The sequence below is a fragment of the Podarcis pityusensis genome (assembly GCF_964106645.2).
Source record: "Podarcis pityusensis genome assembly, chromosome: 5".
Taxonomy (NCBI): domain Eukaryota; kingdom Metazoa; phylum Chordata; class Lepidosauria; order Squamata; family Lacertidae; genus Podarcis; species Podarcis pityusensis.
The window spans coordinates 71,737,525-71,758,837 of NC_138032.1; the positions used below are offsets into that span (position 1 = coordinate 71,737,525).

At 40.8% G+C, this 21,313-nt stretch overlaps 1 protein-coding gene across 8 annotated transcripts; it reads right to left on the bottom strand.

Annotated features, from left to right (window-relative positions):
- Positions 1-2,277: 2,277 nt before the first annotated feature.
- SRGN (serglycin) lies at positions 2,278-20,766 on the bottom strand. 8 transcript variants are annotated; one of them, XM_081006067.1, is made up of 5 exons: positions 20,175-20,766; positions 18,396-18,541; positions 17,064-17,153; positions 4,721-4,868; positions 2,278-2,590 (listed from the first exon to the last, which is right to left on the bottom strand). In XM_081006067.1, exons 1-5 carry the CDS (start codon positions 20,483-20,485, stop codon positions 2,386-2,388), a joined length of 900 nt encoding a protein of 299 aa, XP_080862193.1. In that variant the 5' UTR covers positions 20,486-20,766; the 3' UTR covers positions 2,278-2,385. The 8 variants fall into 8 exon arrangements, with proteins under 8 accessions (XP_080862193.1, XP_080862195.1, XP_080862194.1 ...); XM_081006069.1 differs by having other exon boundaries at positions 18,396-18,520; positions 20,175-20,765; XM_081006068.1 differs by having other exon boundaries at positions 18,396-18,523; positions 20,175-20,765.
- Between the last annotated feature and the right edge of the window lie 547 nt (positions 20,767-21,313).

A 21,313-nucleotide genomic window follows, 5' to 3' on the forward strand; every position in this document is an offset into this window, starting at 1 on the left:
AGGAGTTCTGGACGTCTGGGTGACCTTGGGCCAGAAACCTAATCTCTACCCCATCCATGTTATTGCTCCTCCTAACCGTGAACTCAAGATGGTGTAGCCAAAAGGAGGGCACTGAAAAATATTACTTACTATGCTTGGGAAACTTGTGTTTCTTGTTCTTGATCAGAAGGATGCAGCAGATGAGGCCTGGCTGCAATATCCACACAGAACATATGAAGAAAATTTAAAACACATGGGTTCCCCCAAAATAGTAGGCAGCACTTCTGCAACAAAACAAGGTTCCAAAATATACTGCCCTACTTACAGTCAAGTGGCTGGAGGAGGGACCCACAGTCACTAAATTGGCACTAGATTGTATGTACATGCTGCAGCTCCTTAGAACAGTTCTAGGTTAGCACAAGTGTTAGTGCTTTTCTGCCACTACCATTGAAGGGGGAGGCAGACCAGATCAGAGAGGTCTTGGATAGCAAAAATATTCAAACTAAGCCAGTATCACTCTTCACTTCTGCAGCAGCCATATTTATTAGGCCAACCAGAACATCAAAAAATGGTGTGCAAGCTTTTAGGTTCTCCATACGCCTATGGTAAACAGAGCAAATGGTAATCAGAGCAATGGGCAGTGGTGGGTGGTAACACTGTCCAGAGAACATTATATCATATAATAATCTAACAATCTAACCTTCCCCTCTCTCGTGTAAAGCATTGCTGAAATATGCATTTTATATGTATATTCTCCAACTTGTGGATTTTCTTGTGTCTTTTACACTAACATTTTCACAAGTCTTGTAGCTTAGATAACATTAGCACCATATTTATGGCAGTATAACCAAGAATATTTAGATTATTACTGAAGAAATAAAATAGTCTTTCATTGCATCTAGATTTTAATAGAATAATAGTTGAATAAATGCAAGTATCAGGGCAAAGTTAGAAAGCAGTTTAAAGTATACTATAAAAAGTTCTGTAGCTGCTTTTAAGATGAATAAAAGATTCAGGATGTGCTGATTTGCAAACACAAGGCCACATTATGATGATATAACTGAAACAGGACAAGAACACTTGGGTGATTAGAGCAGTATAGTTTCTCAGACTGCAAATAACAAATTCCAGAAGGGATAGAACATAAGTATATCTATTTTGTGGTCTGGCATTAGGGATGGGGAAGAAATCTGGTTTGGTTTGCATTTGAATGTGAACCGACCTAATTTGTATTTCCTGAAACAATACGCAAAGACACAGCTATCCTTCACTTCCTATCCACTTCTCCAAATGTTTCAATGCAGTTCTCCAACTCGAAAATATGTTTAAAATGTGTATATCCAGGGAAGGTGTACCCCAAAATATATACATTTTATTAGTGAAAATAGCATACAAAATGCATTATATTAGGTGAAATTGCTTGCAAAAATGTGTATATTAGAAAAAGCGTTTACACCACATTAGGGCAAATGCATACAATTTTTGTAACAGTGTTTTTTCCCTTTTTTAATGCAAACTGATGCAGAATTTTGGTGGTCTGAATTTAAGATGGGAAGAATGAGAAACTGACAGATTTCTCCATCACTATCCGGAATGTCAATTTTTTTTAAAGAATAGCAAATTAATGAAACTTTTGAAAAGTGTTATACAGACTAGGAAACTGTATAGCATGGTATAATTCAAAGGATGTCCACCAAACCCGAAGCAGTGGAAACGTCTGGGTACTTTCACTGCTTCTTACATGGCCAACTCCATGGCTAAATGTAGAACGTGTCTCCAGATCATTGAGAATCACACAAGGGCTATGGGGCACACTCTTGCTGGCTTGCCTTGGGCTGCTAAAAAGAGTGAGCCATCCCTAAGTCAAGAGCCAAGTAAAAGGAAGTGAGGCATTCGGAAGAAATTTACCTCACATTCCATTACCTAATTCAGTTTCACATTCATACCAGACATTTAGAGCACAAGGCTTCCCAAAGAATCCTGGTAACTGTAGTTTACCCCTTACAGAGCACCAATTCTCAACACTCTTCACAAAACTATAGGTCCCAAGAATCTTTGGGGAATAGTCATGTGCTTTAAACATATGTTGTGGATGTAACCAAAGTTGCTGCTTTTTAAAAATTGTATTTCCCCCTAACTCAAGTGCTATTTGAACAAATGGCTGATATGTTCAGATTCTATTTTCTGACAACTAAAAAGAAATTCCAAATTTTGGAAGGCGAGTTTACATCTTTTAAAAAGAGAACACTTGCATTCAGCACATTTTATACCAAAGAGAAGCACTAAAAAATTAAGGCATTTATAGTTTGTTTGATAGTTTTTATAACACTTTTGAATGGGTGTCATTTCACTTAATCATAAAACACAAAAGCATGCAAGAAATTAGATTGCAATTTCCATAACAGATTACAGTCTGTTATCTTGGAAAAACAAAGCTTCATCTTTTAGTTTAAACTTCAGATTTGGATCAGGTGTGATCTGGTCAGAAATAGTGGCATCATCTGTGTCAAATTCGATGCCTGACCCATATTCTTCTTCAATTTCATTTCCTGATCCATACTCATCTCCAGAAACTAGAAAGTGTTCAGGGTGGTCTTGAAATTTCTTCATTCTGAAAAATAGCCAAAAAATAATATTAATTTTAAAAAGTTATTCTAAACCTTGGATATAACTTTGAAATCCTCATTCTCCGAACTAAGCTTGGGAATGAACTGAACCAATTTAATTATGTTGAAATGAAGGATAGGACAGGGCTGGCCCAAGCCATTCTGGCACCTGAGGCAAAGCACAAAATGATGTGCTCCCTCCCCAGTAGGAAAGAAGTGGTGAGTGAAGATCTAAATCGGCAACAAGGGGAGAATAAAGATCTACATCTGGATCTGTTGCCCCAGCGCATCCTGCCATCTGAGGCAGTCATCTGGCCTAGCCTCATGGGTGGGCCAACCCTGAGACTGGACCATTTACATCAGAAATATATGCTGTGTATCTAGGGATGAGTGTCCTTTTACAGCCAGACATCAGGGAGAGTCTGATGAGAGTCGTATTCTTCCAAGAAACTGAGAGGTGGACTCCAAGGTGTTGTCGATTCTGATAGAAAGGTGGAGTAAATGTGAAAATGGAATTGATGAAACATAGACTTTGGAGGATTTGAGTTAAAATCTTAAGGGCAGAGTCCAAGCAACTTGACAGGGTTGGTGTAATAAATGAGAGGCATGGTTGCTTCATTGTTTACATATACAGCCCCGCCAAGGGATGCGGGTGGCGCTGTGGGTTAAACCACAGAGCCTAGGGCTTGCCGATCAGAAGGTTGGCGGTTCGAATTCCCGTGACAGGGTGAGCTCCCATTGCTCGGTCCCTGCTCCTGCCAACCTAGCAGTTCGAAAGCACGTCTAAGTGCAAGTAGATAAATAGGTACCGCTCCGGCGGGAAGGTAAACGCCGTTTCCGTGCGCTGCTCTGGTTCGCCAGAAGCGGCTTAGTCACGCTGGCCACATGACCTGGAAGCTGTATGTCTGCTCCCTCGGCCAATAAAGCGAGTCGGCCCCAGAGTCGGCCATGACTAGACCTAATGGTCAGGGGTCTTTACAGCCCCGCCAATACGCAGATAAAGTATGAGCAGAATGTAGATCGGGATCTACTGAAAGATTGCTGGGTGGTTTGCAGTATATCAGCTAGAGTTTGACTTCCAGTAGTCCAAACATAGCAACAACTAAAAGCAACTTTCCCCCTCCATACTCTAAGTTGGGCTGTTGGAACAAAGCTGGGGGAAACTAGGGTTTTTTGTCCTAGGCAGAGCATACACCCAGAGGCAACCTTTATTCCTTGCATATAACATCCAATACACTGTGCTGCACCTCTATTTAGTTGACCTCAGGCTTCTAAAATTAAGCAGATTAAGCAGATCCTACAAGTCTAATGCCTGCCCATCCCTAGTAGATATGATGTATCTCCCTATATGAGCCTTCCCAGGCTTTGAGATCTTGAGAAAGACTTTCTCTTAGTCCCTTCCCAGGCACGTTTGGTGAAAACAAGAGAGGGCCTTCTCAGTGGCTGCTTCCAGATTGTGGAACTCTCACAGGTGGCTAAGTTGGCACCCTCTCTGCTTTCCTTTCACTGGTAGGCAAAGGGTTTTATGTTCAGACAAACCTTTGGCCACTAACTGGCTGTGGTTAGGCAGGGTGGGTGTTGAATATTCTTTTTTTGTTCATGTTTGCTTTAAAATAGCTATAGTATTTTCAGTGCTGTTCTTAATATGGCTCCTTGTTTTTATTTATTTTCTTAAAATATTTATATTGATTGTATATTTTTAGCTATAGCTGTTTTCGTTCATGTTGTGAGTCACCTTTGCTCCTATAATGGGAGAAAGGCAGGATATAAAGAAATAAAATAGATGGTGTTTTGCAGAGCTTCACTAGCAAAGAATAGGTCCCCACTCCACACACACCTCTGTGAAAGGAGCTTGGAAAAGAAAGCAGAGGGTAACCTGTCAGGCTGCTGTAAAATGCACAGGAACCTTGCTAGAAAAAAAAGCAGCAGCAATTCTATTTGCCTGTTTTTTCTGGAATCCAGGTAATGGGGATGCAGATGTATAGTGGTTAAATGAAAAATATTTCATGGCATCAGTAAAGCTGCCTAAAATCTATTGCGTTTTGCATCATCATCCTGTAAACACTGCTTAGTAAACATTGCTTAGTGAAAACTCATAATAAGTACTAAAGACAAAAGTTTTTTTTCTTCCTTACAGCATTGGATCAGCCATGGGAGGGAGGATCATGTTAGCACTTCCATCAGGAATCACAAAGCTTAGCCCTCGCTCTTCAATGCAATTTGCAGAACTGGCACCAGGTCTGCACCTGACCCACGCATAGTGGCCGGACTGAACAGGAGCCCCTGGTGAAAATGTACATTTGTTAGAATCAGGTGTATTCATAACCCTTCACAATTAAATATCAACAGATAACCCTGCATTAAATACTAATACAGACTCCTCACATTTAATGCAACCACTGTACTTTATGGAAAACAGAACAGAAAATTCAATATTCAAGTTCCAAACAGGGTTGTCTTTTGCCAAGGTCTGAAGGTTAGCAACCTGCTCTGGATGAGTAGCTTCTCACAAATATCACTTCATGGGAAAACCATAAGTAACTTCATTTTAAAATGGGCACCTCTGAACATATATGCACAGTAACATTTAAAAATATGGAGGCTCCGAGTCAGGGAGTAACCAAAGCAGAGTTGGTGGCTGATGGAAGACACAGAGAGATCAGCCTTAAAATTCCATAGCCTCTTCCTCAGTATATTTGAATTGGCAGGTACAATCTCATACTTACCAGTTTGAAAATAATCTTAGTAAGCTGGGCCTGAATACAGAATACAGTCAAACCTCGGTTGTCGAACATAATCCATTCCGGAAGCCCATTCGATTTCCAAAATGTCCGACAACCGAGGTGTGGCGTCCGATTGGCTGCAAGAGCCTCCTGCACTCAAGCAGAAGCCGCTTCGGACATTTGGCTTCCGAAAAACATTTGAAAACCGAAGCATTTACTTCTGGGTTTTCGGTGTTTGGAAGCCAAAATGTTCCAAAATGGAACAGGTATATTAATACAAAGGATAGGAAAGTGGTTTGGATAAAGGCAATAAGGATAGATTACGGTAAATCCTCATAAAGGCCTGTTTACCACTTGTGATAAATAGTTACTGCAGATGTTTCCTAGATACTTTCTGACTTTAACTCCTTCCTTTTTAGCTTAACCACATTCCAGTGCAGGCCTCCCCACAACCCAAAGATCAAAGAAGCAGAAATAAGCATTTCAATTTGCGGAATTAAACTTTCATCCTGTTCTTTAATAGTATTAACTGATTACATAGCAAGCTTTATAGTTGTGTCCATCCTTTGTTGCTTTTTAACTTAAGTTAAAGTTATGGCAGTGTCTTTCCTGTTATACTTGCTTTAAAATTTGCCTAAGTTATTTTCCTAGCCTTCTGAAAAGCACAGACTGGTTTTAATTAAGGATTTTTTTGGGGGGGGTAGCTATTGGAAGTTGTTTCCTGTTGACACTTTTGGATTGCTATCTTTAGCCTGTGTATAGTAGTTTCAAACAGCATTTTATTGAGCTATTTTTAAAAAAACTGCCATAGGCAGCAGTTTAACAAGGAGATAAAAAAATCGTGAAAACTGTTTTTCATCAGCCCAAGCGGGATTCCACACTTCTTTTGCTCAAACAGCAGCCAGTTTTTAAATCTAGGAGTGTTACAAAAGCGGCTTGTGTGTATGGCATGCTGCCTGCCATTCAAAGGGAAGGGAGGAATCAAAACATCCGCTGGGCTAGTGTCCTTATGTAAACCAAATCAGTTCTTTGGATGCCAGAGCTAGGAATGTGGAAGAAATTCACATTAAAGGCAAATCTACCTAATTCAACCTTTCCGAAACAATACATGAACTGAAAACACAGTCATCCTTCAAAGATCACACTTTCCTGAATTGATTCTCCAATCAAGCAATGTGTTGAAAAGAAAAAAGACATATACTGGACTGGACTGGGGTTTGTTGTTGTTTAGTCGTTTAGTCATGTAAAGTGTGCATTAAAAAGTATATATTGATGAAAATATCATACAATAATATATAGAGAGAAATGCTTTTCAAAAAGGTGTATATTATGCAAAATTGCATGCACAATGGTGTCAATTAGGAGAAATTCACACTAAAATGCTGGTGAATTTTCAGTAGGACAATTTCTCCCACAAATGGATGTGGAAATGTGGAGAATTGAATTCATGATGAGGGAAATGAGAAACAGAGAATAAACTGAATTTGACAGATTTAGCCATTTCTATGGAGAGCTTAACGGTTTGAATACAAAGAGGGCATATTGCCATCTATGCTTACTGTGAAACGCCAAAAGATGAGCCACAGTTCGACATGTTATATAAAATTAGAATAAAGAATAAAGAATGAAGGATCAAATGGGGCCAAAAAGGAGTATCCGGAGTGTGAATCAGATGTACGGTTCAGTGGTGGTAACCAGGACAACCAGTCCTCAAACCAGTAAAAACGCACAGAGAAGCGCAAGAAAACTTGGATGCAATTATCTAAGACGCATGTCGAAATAGAAACATAAAAGAACTAAATGATACAGACTTCCAACAGATTTATAGTCGTCAAAAAACCGAGCTGAAGAAGGCGTGTACTCCGAAACAGGGCCCTGTCCTGGTTACCACCACTGAACCGTACATCTGATTCACACTCCGGATACTCCTTTTTGGCCCCATTTGATCCTTCATTCTTTATTCTTTATTCTAATTTTATATAATGTGGACTCGTTTTGACTGCTATTGAGACTTGTATAAAACAATTGTTGTGCACTGGTATTTCATGTACCTTTGTACTATATCATTGTATATTTGAAACGACATTATTTCTGCACTTAAACGTTGTATCCAAACTTACCATTACTTTAAAACTATCATACTTATACGTTGTGTTTAAATCTACTACTAGCTTCAAACTGTTATTCTTAGCAGAATACACACGTTTTTCATTTCAACTCTTGAGTAGGAATTATTCCTTATATTGAAACTTTTGGCCAGAGTTCTTGATATATCCTTTTCAGTGTAGTTTCAACAAGAACTCCAATTTCTTTAACAGTTCGACATGTGGCACTATGTTATTATCCCAAGGAAACTTGAAAATGAGAGGTCTCACAAGTCAGACCTTCAGCATAATGATGCAGTGTAAAGTGCTCATTGTTCAGGACATCTTCCAGAACATGGTACTTTGCAATACTCTATTCCATTCTGCACCATTTCCATTTCCTCTCCCTGCCAAAAGTCAGCTAGTCAGCCGGTGTTCTGTGCCTACAGAGCATGCTCAGTCATCAGTCAGTCATTTGTGAGGGATCCACCCTTAGGGATTTTTAATCTGAAGATTTGGGTTTTTTTTTTATTTCTGCCAACCTTAAGGTGCCCCTAAGTGCTGATACCTCCCCTCTTGTGTGTGGATGGTGCCCCGTTGGCTACATAAGCACCATCACTCATAGAATGAGTTTGCTATACATCTACAATCTACACTTAAGGCACATGGCTTCTCCCAAAGAATCCTGGAAACTAGAGTTTACCCCCCCCCCACTGAGCTACAATTCCCAGCACCCTGAGAACTACAGTTCCCAAGGATCTTTGGGGGAGGCCATGTGCTTTAAATGTATGGTGTGGGGGGAGGATAAATACATCCAGATCGTTGGGCTGTGAATTGCATTTCTTTTTAGCTGTTCATGTATCCTGTGTGGTAACTCCTGAGGTACAGAGCCCTCAATTTCTTCACACTTACACAAATTTCCTCTTGTACCAGAAGACAACCTGAAGCCCTGACAGAGGAAGCTGAATGCCTTTTCAAACAGCTTGTTTTTTTTCTTTCATACCACACACCAATCAAACAAAATCAACAAGGCGTCTAGAAATTGGCTGAGAGAAAAACAGTGTCTACATTTTCCAGCCGAGGGTAGTATACTAACTCATCCTGTCAGCAGAAACTTTCCATTTCTACAATAGAATTTCCCCTTCTCTCGTTCCTCCCAATGGTGCCCCCCAAATCTGGTGCAGGTGGTTAGTGGGACTCCTCAAACAGATTTTAGAGGGTACATGGGGGATCAGAAGGGAGAATATTCTATTACACAAGCAGAAATCCTTGTGCTGATGGGCCAAACACAGGGTTGGATTCCACCCTAACTCTATAACAATAGGTTACTAGAAACAGCTCAGAGGACTTAAAAAATGAGTATGTGGAACTGACAGTTTAATCCTTAATAAGTTTGCTTGGGTTAAGTCCCTTTATGGTTGCAGCCTTAGGGTTGAGAGTAAGCCCCATTAAACTCAGAGGGACTTTTTTTCTGAATAGACCTGGATAGAATTGGGTTCCCTGGTGCATATTTGGTTATTATAATATAGAGAACATAGGTGAAACACACCTAAGGTAATATTTGATTAATAAAGTAATAATAAGATATCATTTTTAATTATTATTTTCTATAACTTACCAAATACAGCAAATTTTAAACCCATAAGTCCAAACGTACTTGGTATGGTGACTCATCCATTTACTGTCACATGAATTTTGGGTCTTAGGTATTTGGCAGCTGTCAGTTTCATGTATTTTAACTGCAATATCACCTAATTGGGGGAATCTTCCTGCACATCAGAGGGGAACTGTAATAGTCACTCAAAACAACTCCCTGTATGACCACTTTGTGGTGAACCGTCACCACAACTGTCGCCAACCAGTAGAGAACATTTCCCAAGTGTTCAAATGTAAGACTTGAGGCTTTCCCATGATTGGTTACAAGTTGTAAGTGGCATTCATCATACTCATTTAGGATTCTAAAGCCCACTTGCACAGGCCTCACAACCCACAGCCTGGGAAACGTTGCTTTAAATTACACTTGTACCTTGGTTCTCAAATTTATTCCATTCAACTCCAGAAACGGTTCGAAAACAAAGGCAAGCCGCGTAAGCAGCGTCAGACATTCGGCTTCCAAAAAACGTTCTCAAATCGGAACACTCACTTCCGGGTTTGGGAGCTGATTTGTTCAACAACTAAGGCGTTGAACTACCAAGGTACCACTGTACCATCAATCATTTGAAAATTATAATAGCATTTTAAAGTAAGGGTGGAAACTATTAAGCTTTACTTATGAAACTTATTTCCAAATATATGTGTCTTATTCTGCTACCATTACAGAGACTGGAACTTGTTGATGTTGAAAGTATTTCTTATGATTACTTTATAGCCGAATTATAATAGGTTCCACGTTCCTAATGACCAGCTGCTGCATAACAAAAGTGCAAGTACAGCAGCTTTCCCAGCTAGTACACCAAATGCATTTTCCAGGTGCTCGAACCATAATATATTGTTGTGAAAAATGGAATTCCCTTCACTGACTCATGCACATAGGCACACAGCTCATATAGCTGTTGCAACTGTAAGGTGCTGGGTAGAGGATAGTTGAACTTTTTAGCATCTGTGATATCACTGGAAACAAGTTACACACTTCCCCCCACAGACCATACCAATGTCATTCAGTGACCATATTCCCCCCCTCCCCATATATACGTGCGCCTCAACTGCACTACTCACGCATAGGAGAGCACATCATGCCTACTGAAAACAAAACAAGGAGTATTGAGCATTAAGAAGACAACCTTTTCCCTTTTTTTTAGCAATGCCCAGTAACTCAGTCAGCCTTCTTTAGGTCACTTTTATTTTCCTTCCCCCTGCCCTTTCTAATTTAAGTCTTTAGAGGCAGTGTACTCCTGTGTTTGTGGAGCAGGAGCAGACACCTCTCCTTTTTCAAAAGAATAAAAGCAACACATCAGGGTAGCCACCCATGCAAAGAGATTGCTCTGCTGTAGCAAGGCTACCTCCACATTCATATGTGGGGTTGGAGTAACACATGACTGGTGTTGTATATAATGCTAATCTTAAAATCCACATGAGAAGGACATGGAGCAGCTCTGTTTTAGACAGCAATCCTCTGCACAGTTACTTGGGAGTTAAGTCCCACTGAATTCAGTAGGACTTGTTTCCGAGTAGACAGGTGTAGGATTGCACAACTAACTAGCCTTGTTTTTCCTATATCAGGCTGCGTAGCACAACAAGAAGATTACAGAAAAAGAAGAAAGAGAAAACAGCCACTTGCGGTTTTACCTTGTACTGTGCATCCCATAAAGAGGATTACACAAAGCGCCACGAAAATCCTCCCGTTATGTCTGACAAGCATCTGCATTTTGGCCTGCATGCCTCCGTTATCCTCCAACTGTCACTGCTACTTTGCAAATGCAACAGGGCAAGGAGAGTGATTTGCCTTTACAAAAGGTTTCCAAAACCTCAAACCCAACCCATGACTTGCGTCACAACTTCCTGAGCACAGAAAAGTGACGCATCTAACATCAAAACCTGGAGCCCTAATTCTACAGCTCTCAAACCACTCAGCACAAGAAGGAAGTTGCCCAAACAAGACTGACAGGTTACAGCGCAATCCAGTGCATGGCTACCCAGAAGTAAAGTCCCACCAAATTCAGCGGGAGTTGCTAGATTGCAGGCTTCATTCTTAGAAAACTTACAGGGGGTTTTTAGCATTAAGGATTGCAGCCTTAAAAAAATAATTCTCAGAATCTATGCACACAGCAAGTCAATACAATATAGAGTAGTTAAGGGTGCAGTTTTATAATGATAAGGGTATCTACCAACCAGTTTTCTACCAACCCAAATGCTTTTTAAAATAATTAAAAATAATTATAGTATTATATTTAAATAATACCAAATAATAATATTGTTTTAAATGACTATATACCATAACTATACTATAATATAGCTATAATAAATAATACTAAATATTAGTATCTTGTTGCTTGTTTTAAATATTGTAAGCGGCTACAAGAGTTTCAGATGATGGGTGGTTTAAAGAAAGAAAGAAATATTTTAAAATCCTTCTCTCTTTTTTTCTGAGCAGTAGTTACCAGTATTTCTTACTAAAACTTCCTAGGGTTGGTTTCCATCACAGGGGAGAGTGTATCTTTTCAGTAATTTAATCTGCAATCCAATAAACACTTACCTGAGAGTAAGTCCCATTAAAGTCAATAGAGCCTGCTTCTGAACAGAAATATATAGTATTGCACTATTTACTGCACTGTCCATAGGGCAGACACACCTAACCAAAGCTCCAAGAAGCAGCTCAGGCCATATTGGCACCATACGGATCTTATTACTTTAGTTTTCCAGGTTAGTGTCATGGGTCCTGTGGCATTAACTGGGGCAGGATGTAGCAGAGAATTAGAAGGATACAGAGTTCAGAGATGGGGAGAGGCCAAGCAGTGAGTTGATTGATTGACCCCTTTGTTACTGGACATCAGAGATGGGGAGTGGAAACTGTCTAAGTCAATCTTAACCAACCCCTTAAGAGTGAAGTTCCCATGGTAACCAAGGAGGCTGCTGGCCAATGAATAGGGCCAGCTAAATCAGAGGCAGTGGTTGAGTTGGAGAAACCAACTCAGGCCCCATTGTCAAAGATGTGCCAATGACTGTGTTGGTGTGAACAGACCCAGCACACCCACAGGAGTGCATGCTTCCAAGTGTAGTCTTTTTTGCCTGGGACAAAAACCATGCAAATTACTCGTCCTGCCCCACTTCAAAAGTTGAGCAGGAGGAACATGTCAAATGTTGAGATAATATTTTAGCTGCTGCCTAGCCATGAATCTTAGAAGCTTATAGACTTGTGAATCATGTGTCCTGCGCTTTGAACTAATGCTGATACCATATACTGATTTCTTGAATAAAGCTCTCTGGTTTCCCTGAGCTGAGAGTCCAAGTACTGTATCTAAGGGTGGGAGCTAGCACAGTTGTAATGCCAGCTCATCTGTCCCACTTTCAAATGTTCCTGTCACATTATGAAACTGTGGCTTTTTGATGGATATATGACCATGTCACTAAATTATAAGGTAAAGGTAAAGGGACCCCTGACCATTAGGTCCAGTCGTGGCCGACTCTGGGGTTGCGGCGCTCATCTCGCTTTATTGGCCAAGGGAGCCAGTGTACAGCTTCTGGGGTCATGTGACCAGCATGACTAAGCCGCTTCTGGCGAACCAGAGCAGCGCATGGAAACGCTGTTTACCTTCCCGCCAGAGCGGTAGCTATTTATCTACTTTCACTTTGACATGCTTTCAAACTGCTAGGTTGGCAATGAGCAGGGACCGAGCAACGGGAGCTCACCCCGCTGCGGGGATTCGAACCGCCGACCTTCTGATCGGCAAGTCCTAGGCTCTGTGGTTTAACCCACAGGGCCACCCGCGTCCCCTCACTAAATTAGATATGACACTAAATTTCATTCATACTGGTGGACATGGTGTGACATCATCATACACCACTCCCCACCCTTTAAGCACATGTACATATGTTTTGTTTCCCCATTATTCACCAACAAAAACAGTGGGAAAGAGCAGAAAACCAGGATACGTCCCCCAATTCCATCCCACAATTTTCTGGGGTTATCGGGGTTGCCAATGGAGTTTTGTCTGGAAGCAATTAAAACAGATATGAGCATTAGACATGCACTAGATCCCACATTTATAGAAGTGGTGTTTACATTGTGTAAAAGATCACATAAGACGGGAAAATTATTAGGTAAGGAAACACTGGGAAAACAGAATGCAGTACTAACACTGCTTGCGGGAGTGGGGAATCCAATGATTGCGCAGGGAAACTGTTCATTAAGTCTGACAATACCCATCTTTGGTTGCATTTATTTATTTCATAAAATTTATATGCTGCTTGGTTGTAGAAAAAAAACCCTCAAAGTGGTGTATAAAGCTATTTGTTCCCTCACAGATACTTTTAGCTTTTTAGAGAGCATCAGAAGCACATAGTAATTTCAGTCATTCTTTCTGCAGCAAATCAAATGATCTGCACAAACCTCTTGCCGGATAGCTGATAAGATGAACTGGAACATTCTTTTTGTAGGGTGGAGGTTAAAGCCAGACCGAGCCATTATTAGAAACCGTAGGAACTCTTTGGCAAGCCACAAGGAACATGTGAATGGGAGCAACCATTTATTTCAAGAGTTTTCTCTGTGATCAATACCTTCCCACCTCCCCTCCTTCTTTTCAAACTTTTCCAGTAAAGATTAAGAGATTAAACTCTAAGGAGAGTGAAGGGATAGCTGGATAGCTCAGTTGGTAGAACATGAGACTCTTAATCTCAGGGTCATGGGTTCAATCCCCATGCTGGGTGAAAGATTCGTGCATTGTAGGGCATTGGACTACATGACCCTTGTGGTCCCTTCCAACTCTATGATTCTATTATGCTTTTGCACACCAAGCAATTTCACATTTATCTGGATTCCTAAACATTTTAACATGCATCATGGTCAAAACCTCTAACAAGTGGCATTAATACCAAGCAGATACACCTCAAGGAAATGGCAGGCCTGCTGTTTCCTATTTTTACGGTGTTCTTTCGTGTTACAACACACTAATCAGCCTAAGTGGGTAACTAGTTTGATGGAATCACTTTGTGGCTGAGCACTTAGGACACAATCTACTGCAACTTCCTTTATGTCACAGAAAGTGTTTTAACTGTATCACTATCAAACTTTCCATGGAAGCTTTTGAAATGACTGAAGAAATAAAATCCACACAGAACTTTCCCAACAATAATAAGCTGGTCACTCCATCCAAACAATGTCCGCTGCCTCAAACCCTCAAGAGCCACTGTCTGCCAGTGTAGACAAGACTGACAGTCTTTCACATTGATTCTGAGGACAGGAACATTCCCAAGGAGATGGGAAGAGTTGAAATCCTCTGTGTTCCATTACAGCATATGGAAATGTGAGTGATATTCTGGGCCAGTATGAGGTCACACAACAAATTCACAGCTACCTCCATATTCCATCTCATATATTCTATCCCACTTACACCTAATACAAATAAGTGGGTGCCAGAAATCTTCCCCCGTGAGGTACTGAAGACCTTAAAGCATTGGCTGAATAGGAACCAACAAATGGAGAAGCAATGCTGAAAATAGAGGAAGCCAAGGTTCAAAATGGAGTGGGCATGCTGTGGACGTCCCGGTTGGTCAGACAGAATGGCACAAAATCATGACCACATAGGAAGCTGCCTTATCCTGTGTATGACTATGAAGCCCTATTACCTACTCTTAAGGTGCTTCCATATGGAGGCTTTATATTGTGAATGGGTCATAAAGATCTGGTTTTTCTGTCTCTGTACATTCGACACTTTAGCTTGCACACTTTCCTGTTTTTTTCAGTCATAGTGGATATTCATTGCTATTCTGCTTCTGGCGGTCATTCACAATAGTGAGCAGAGTATGACAGACTGGGTTGTGCTTTGTTTGCCTTTCATTCCTTCCCTCAGTCACCCATCTACAGTGCCCAGATTGCTTTGAGGGGAGAAATATGCTTCAAATGTGCTTTAAATGTACAGTGTGCACACAACCTAAGTCCCATTGTTTAAAAACTTGGCCCCCTTTTTCTATTTAGCCATTAATTCTCAACATAGATATAAGTAGTCAAATGAGGGAAACAAAACAAGGCTTTTAAAATAATGATGATGATGATGATGATGATGACGACAACAACCAGAATGACATGTTTGCGGGCAGCGATAAAGTTATGACAATGTCTTCAATAAATTTCATGTCACCAGGAAATGCATCAGGAATTACACTTACGTAGGTGCTCTCACTGATAGGATGCAAAAGTGCAGCATGGGTTTGTATGCCCATGTACAAAGGGTAGATGAACATAATCTTGACAGAAAGGCAAATGAGAGAGAAAATGATTAAGAAGCCATTAGAGAGACTGTTCATAAGGAGGCAGAGCTGCAAGTACATCAGAACAGAACAGAAGCATGACATGAGCACAACTGCACTCTCCCCACTTGTGACCCCCCAGCAACCATATACTGTCTGACAGTGAAAGGAGAACATCAATCATGGATAGTAGCCATTGATGGACCTATTCTCAATAAAGGGTCTAGCAAGGTTAGAGAAGGTTGCTGACCAATCTACGGTCATTTTCACATGAGACACTAAGCGCCAACTGTACGTTAGGCATAAACTTGTGTAATAAGTAGCTCTTACTTCACAGGAAAAGCCACCTCAGGAGGAGGTGAGTGGGAAAAGAGAAGTGGCAGGGGGCTTTCCCACTCATTCTTTTGTTACCCCAAATTCTCTCTCTCTCTCTCTCTCTCTCTCTCTCTCTCTCTCTCACACACACACACACACACACACAGCATTAGTTTCAAAGCTTTTATGGCACAAGACTTCAGTCCTAAACATTCGAGTAGTATCTTGTCATTTGGCCCTAAAAAGGGCTTCCAGATGTCTTGTGCTTTGCTTTGGTCAAATGCAAAAGTCGTTCAAGCAGGCCAGGATGTGGGAGAGAGATTTAATATGCACGATTGCCAATGTAAGTTGCACATTTTTCCTGAATACTAATTTAAGCCAGAGTCATAACTGTCATGTATGAGATAGTCCTAAATTTGGAGAAAGAGAGTTTAAAAATGAGTTGTAAATGTATACAGTGGTACCTCAGGTTAAGTACTTAATTCGTTCTAGAGGTCCGTACTTAACCTGAAACTGTACTTAACCTGAAACTGTTCTTAACCTGAAGACCACTTTAGCTAATGGGGCCTCCTGCTGCTGCTGCGCTGCCGAAGCCCGATCCTGAAGCAAAGTTCTTAACCTGAAGCACTATTTCTGGGTTAGCGGAGTCTTTAACCTGAAGCGTATGTAACCTGAGGTACCACTGTACTACAGTAGGCTCCTGGTTCGTTTAGTGAAAGATTGGTGGAGGTGTGTTCAAAATAGCCATTCAAACAAAATCTAATCTTAACACTTCCCTCAAAGTGGTGCCTTCTTCTCAAAGATGTTGATAAATCCCTCACAACTTATCTTGCACTACAGCAGTAATCTTTTCATAAGGATAAACTGCCTCCCTGTCTTTAACTCTTTCTTCAGAGACCAAAACGTAAGCACACGTATATTCATAGAGTCAGAAGGGACCACGAGGGTCATATTTTGCCCAATATGGGACTCAAACCCATGACCCTGAGATTAAAAGTCTCATGCTCTTCCAACTGAGCTATCACATTATATCATGTATGTAGGTCATAATTATGATGACCAAAAGAAAAGAAGGTCTGTTTCATCTGTAGAACAAAACATGGCTTGGTCATTTGCAATTTTAACTCATTATTACCATGATGTATATATTCAACCACTTGGTATAAACTGGTTGTCTTTATTGTCTCACTCAGTTGTATTGCCATCCAGTAAAAGGCTTAACATGTTCAATTTCTGCATAGAAAATAAGGCGGAATCAGGAAAAAAGAACATTAAAGTGGAAGGGGAAACAGCAACTCTTTAGGTCTCTAGGAGTTCCTATTGACTGGGGTCCAAACAACTCATCAGTCACAGTGTTGACTTCCCGCATTGGCTAAAAAAAAAAGGCAGACTTGCGCATTTCACATAAATTGCTTAGAAGGGTGACTTTCTTTCTAGGATGGCTAGAGGCTTACCTTTTTTAAAGAAAAAGAAGAAGAAACGTTCAGTGTATGGGACATCTGCATGAGGCTCCATGGCACCTGTGGGTGTGAGGCTGGAAATCCCTGGAACAGAATGAGGCCCAAATCACAACTATTCAGTGACAAAGTCATTTACATACTAACTTCATTCCCCATTGGGGGAAGGCACACCTAATCAAATGGCTTTATCTATTCTTATTCTTATTAAATATCAACAGTCATATCAAATTCAAATTATACTGTCTACAAACTATGAGCACATGCGTCTACTGGCTGTTTTGTTTTTCTTAAAGTTGCATTGGAACTAACCAGATATTCATAATCTTTCCTAAATTACCACCGTCATTATCATCTAGTAGTATACAGTATCCTACTAGGAGAAACACAACATTTGGGTTAGCCCAATATACTACTTTTTTCTGTAACTTTTTCTTACACTTTGGACCAACATGCATACACTATTTTCAAGCCACATGGAAAGTAGATTAAGAGCTTTGCATTCTTCCAAGGCATTAAAATTGGGGGAGAGATTTCTTTCCTGTGAATACTTTTGAGTCTGCCTATCCAAGCAGGCACATGTGGCTTATTGTTGCATACTTGGGGTTATTTCGCAAGTAGCTGATAATGAGCAAATAAGCATTTGCGGATTCAAAATGTTTGCCTGCCTATGAAATAATATCCAGGTCCCTGCTTACAAAATTATTTGGTTTATTTTGTTTGCCATGATTTATATACAGATGGTTAAATATGCCAGATATAACACAAAGGCATTCTGTAGTCACTGCATGCACGGTGGGGGTAAAGAGTTGCCAAAGGGTATTATGTATTTCATAAAGCCATAGATAATGTCGCGGTAGCATCTGAGATTTATAAAATCCAACACTCCCCCTGCTTCCGGACTAAGTTCATCAAAATTATCCGGATCAATGATTCTTACAGTGTAGCACAGAAATGTCTGTCAGATAATAGAAGGAAAGGCTGAAGTTATTTAGAACAAGCAGGGATGAACAGCAGATTGAGGCCCTTCCCTTGCTAGAATCAGTGTTATTGATCTGCAGCCAAAAGCAGGTCAACTACTGCAGTTCCAACACAGCACAACAGTGTGTCCTGTGTCCCATTACAATCCTGCTAAGCCTGACCCAAGGCAAAGACACAAACTGGTGGCCCCTTACAATATCACCCCTAGCAAACCCAAGCAAAAAAAGGTTTGAACCAAATGCTCATTATTGAGTGGGTGGGTGGGCACGCACGCTTCTTGTTGTGTTGGAGTCTTGCGGGTGGTCAGAGAACGAGGTCACAGAGGAATAAAAATGTAGAAAAAATTACCTGCACTACACTTGGGTCTTGAAGAAAAAGTTCCATATACATGATGCCAGATTCTTGCGATCTTTCGTGCAAACTGGTTGCAGAGTGGTCCTTTGCACTTACTGGGGGGGGGGGGGGGAATTAAGCTGCTGTGGAAATGTGGGAAACTGAATTTATAATTGCAAGAATGAAAAACAGAGACAAAATGAAATAGACAGATTCGTCCATTCTGCCTATACATACTGTTACCCTCTTATCTTATAGATATTAAACAGAAATTTAGCATATGATCCTCTATGACTGGGGGTGGGGGGAGCTCAACATTGCTTTAAGCAGAAAGTTCAAAAAGCTGCAAATGTAAAAACCACAAGTAAGATGAATTAGGAAACATTTGTAAAATCAACAGCAAACAGATGTTCCACACAGTTCCAATCTATGAAACATCATAGAACAGATGTCCTTCTGACAGAGGACACAGGCTACCTCAGTTGCATGTCTTGACTGTATAACTGTTTAACTGTCATGGGAGATACCAAAAGTTGTCAACATATTCCCACCTGCTTCCTCCAGCATTAATATATTGACAGATAGATTTTTCCCTCTAAGAATTTATTCACATTATAGAAGCCTAACTAACTACCCAGCAATCATTCAGTCAATCAATTTACCAAGCCGTAACATTTCAGTTTTCTGCCCAGCTGCCAAGAAAAGAAAAGACAAAGTTCACATTTCACCAACAGCAGCAGCAGCAGTTAAAAAAAGAAAAGCCTTCTAATGGTTCAAACAAAAGTATTTAGGTGAACAGACAACTTTTTCCTCTGCTCTCTACTACTAGATTCTACCCACACAACCAAAAATCCTAGGGGTGCAGTCAGTATTCATTTCAAAATGAATGAAAATCTGTCGTCAACAATGGGACCATTTTAAAACATACACATCAATTATTATTATTATTACTCAAATTTATTAATATTAAATTCTTACACTGCCTTTCATCTGTAGATCTCAGGGTGGTGCACAGTATAAAAATACAAAATAAAAACACGAAAAACAAGAAGAAAAACAACACAAACCAACAACCCCATGCCCCTCTAGCAAAGTCAATACTTTTATTATTTATTATTACATTAATACTCCACCTTTCTTCCACGTTCCTCAAGGAGATGTGCATTGTTCTCCCCTCCCCTTTTTATCCCCCACAACAATCCTGTGATGTAGGTCAGGCTGAGAGGCAGGGACAGGCCCAAGTCACCCAATGAGCTTTTTAGCCAATTTGAACCTGAGTCTCCTGAGTCCTAGTCTTAACACTTTGCATGACACCACACCACACTGACTTTTTATTATTGACCATTTGCGGGCAGGAGGGATCATCTTTCTCCAGCAGTGGCAGAGCTTCTTCTCTCAACAACTGTTACAGGGTGGCCTTCATTTTATTTACCCAGACTGCCAAGGGACTTTGCATTGTTTCCAAGGCGCTGTGTGCATATAGTCATGGTGGCAAAAAGGCATCCACCAGTGGTCTTTAATAGCAAAAATGAATGGAATAACAAAATAAATGGGATGGGGGGGAGAGAGAGAGACTCTGGCTCCCTCAGACCCACCCCTAAACACTGAGCTCTGTCCTGTGACAAGAAATTTGCACTAGACTCCAGCACTGGGCCTGTTCTGGGCCTTACATCCTGAGTAGTACTCTCCCGTCATGCTACCAGCTTTTTTTCCGTTTAAAGTCCTGGCAATCCTATGCATAGTGAACATAACACATATTGTGTAAGGAACTCGCTCTTCCCCCAGTCCACCCACCTGACTATGTGAAGGAATGCTCTTTCCTGCAAACACAATTCTGCATGGAAAAAGCTGGTTGTGATAGGGAGAAGGCCAAGCTCTCCCCTCAATATCAAGTTTTCTGTGTGCAGGAATAATGTCTTCCAGGGTCCTTCTGCTAGGCAGGGTGAGGCAGGTGCCTCTGGTGGCAGCAGCTGGAGGTGGGGAGTGTTGCCCAAGTGTTTGATGACAGAATTGTGTGTACCAATCCAGGCTGCGGTGGTGGATGTTGCCGTCTCATTGTCAGTGTTGAAGAAAGAGTCAACTGCCAATCTGGCCAACTTCTGCATGTTGGAGGATGCCAGCTTCTCCTATGCCTCAGGTCACAAAACATCTTGGCCTGACCCCGATTTTTATCGTATGCAGTATCATTTAGTCATGTGAGCCCCATTTGCAGTTCTGGCATGATAACTGTTATCACCTCATCTGCTGTTTCCAAGAACAAGGCCGTAGTTATAGGCTATGCTTCTTGTCGCTTTGTGGCTTAGAGGGAGATTTTTGTGCAAGTTACTGGTTTCTCACAGCAATTGCTTCATGTTGAGGCTACAACAGACGTTGAGCAGGTATGTTGCAAAGCCATGCAATATGAACCCCTACCAAATTTAACTACTTGCAGCCCACTCTTACTCGTCAGCAATTGTACATAGAACATGCCAGCATAGCAATGACTCCTGCTGTGTTGGGGAGACACCATGATCCTATAAATTACTGCATCATATTTAGGAGAATGGGGCAATTAAGGAGAGCGGGGATCATTAATCAACAAACACGCTTATCTCTCCCCAACCCCACCTTCTTGCTGTAACTTACATGTAACTTGCAGTGGGTGTTTTTTGGTGATATGTGATGAGGTATGCTCCAGGAAACCTTGCCTTATTTTCTGATAAGATAATTAGATCTACGACACCATCCACCCAAAGCTAAGCATCCTTTTTTATATTTCAATGGTGCATACTAAAAATGTGCATACTAGAAATGTTGGAGGCTGCCATACCAAGTTAAACCAGTGTATTCTCTACACTGACTGGCAGTATCTCACCATGGTTTCAAATGAAAAACTTTCATAGTCCTACCTAAAGATTTCAGGGATGAACACCTGGGACCTTGTGCTTTGTCAC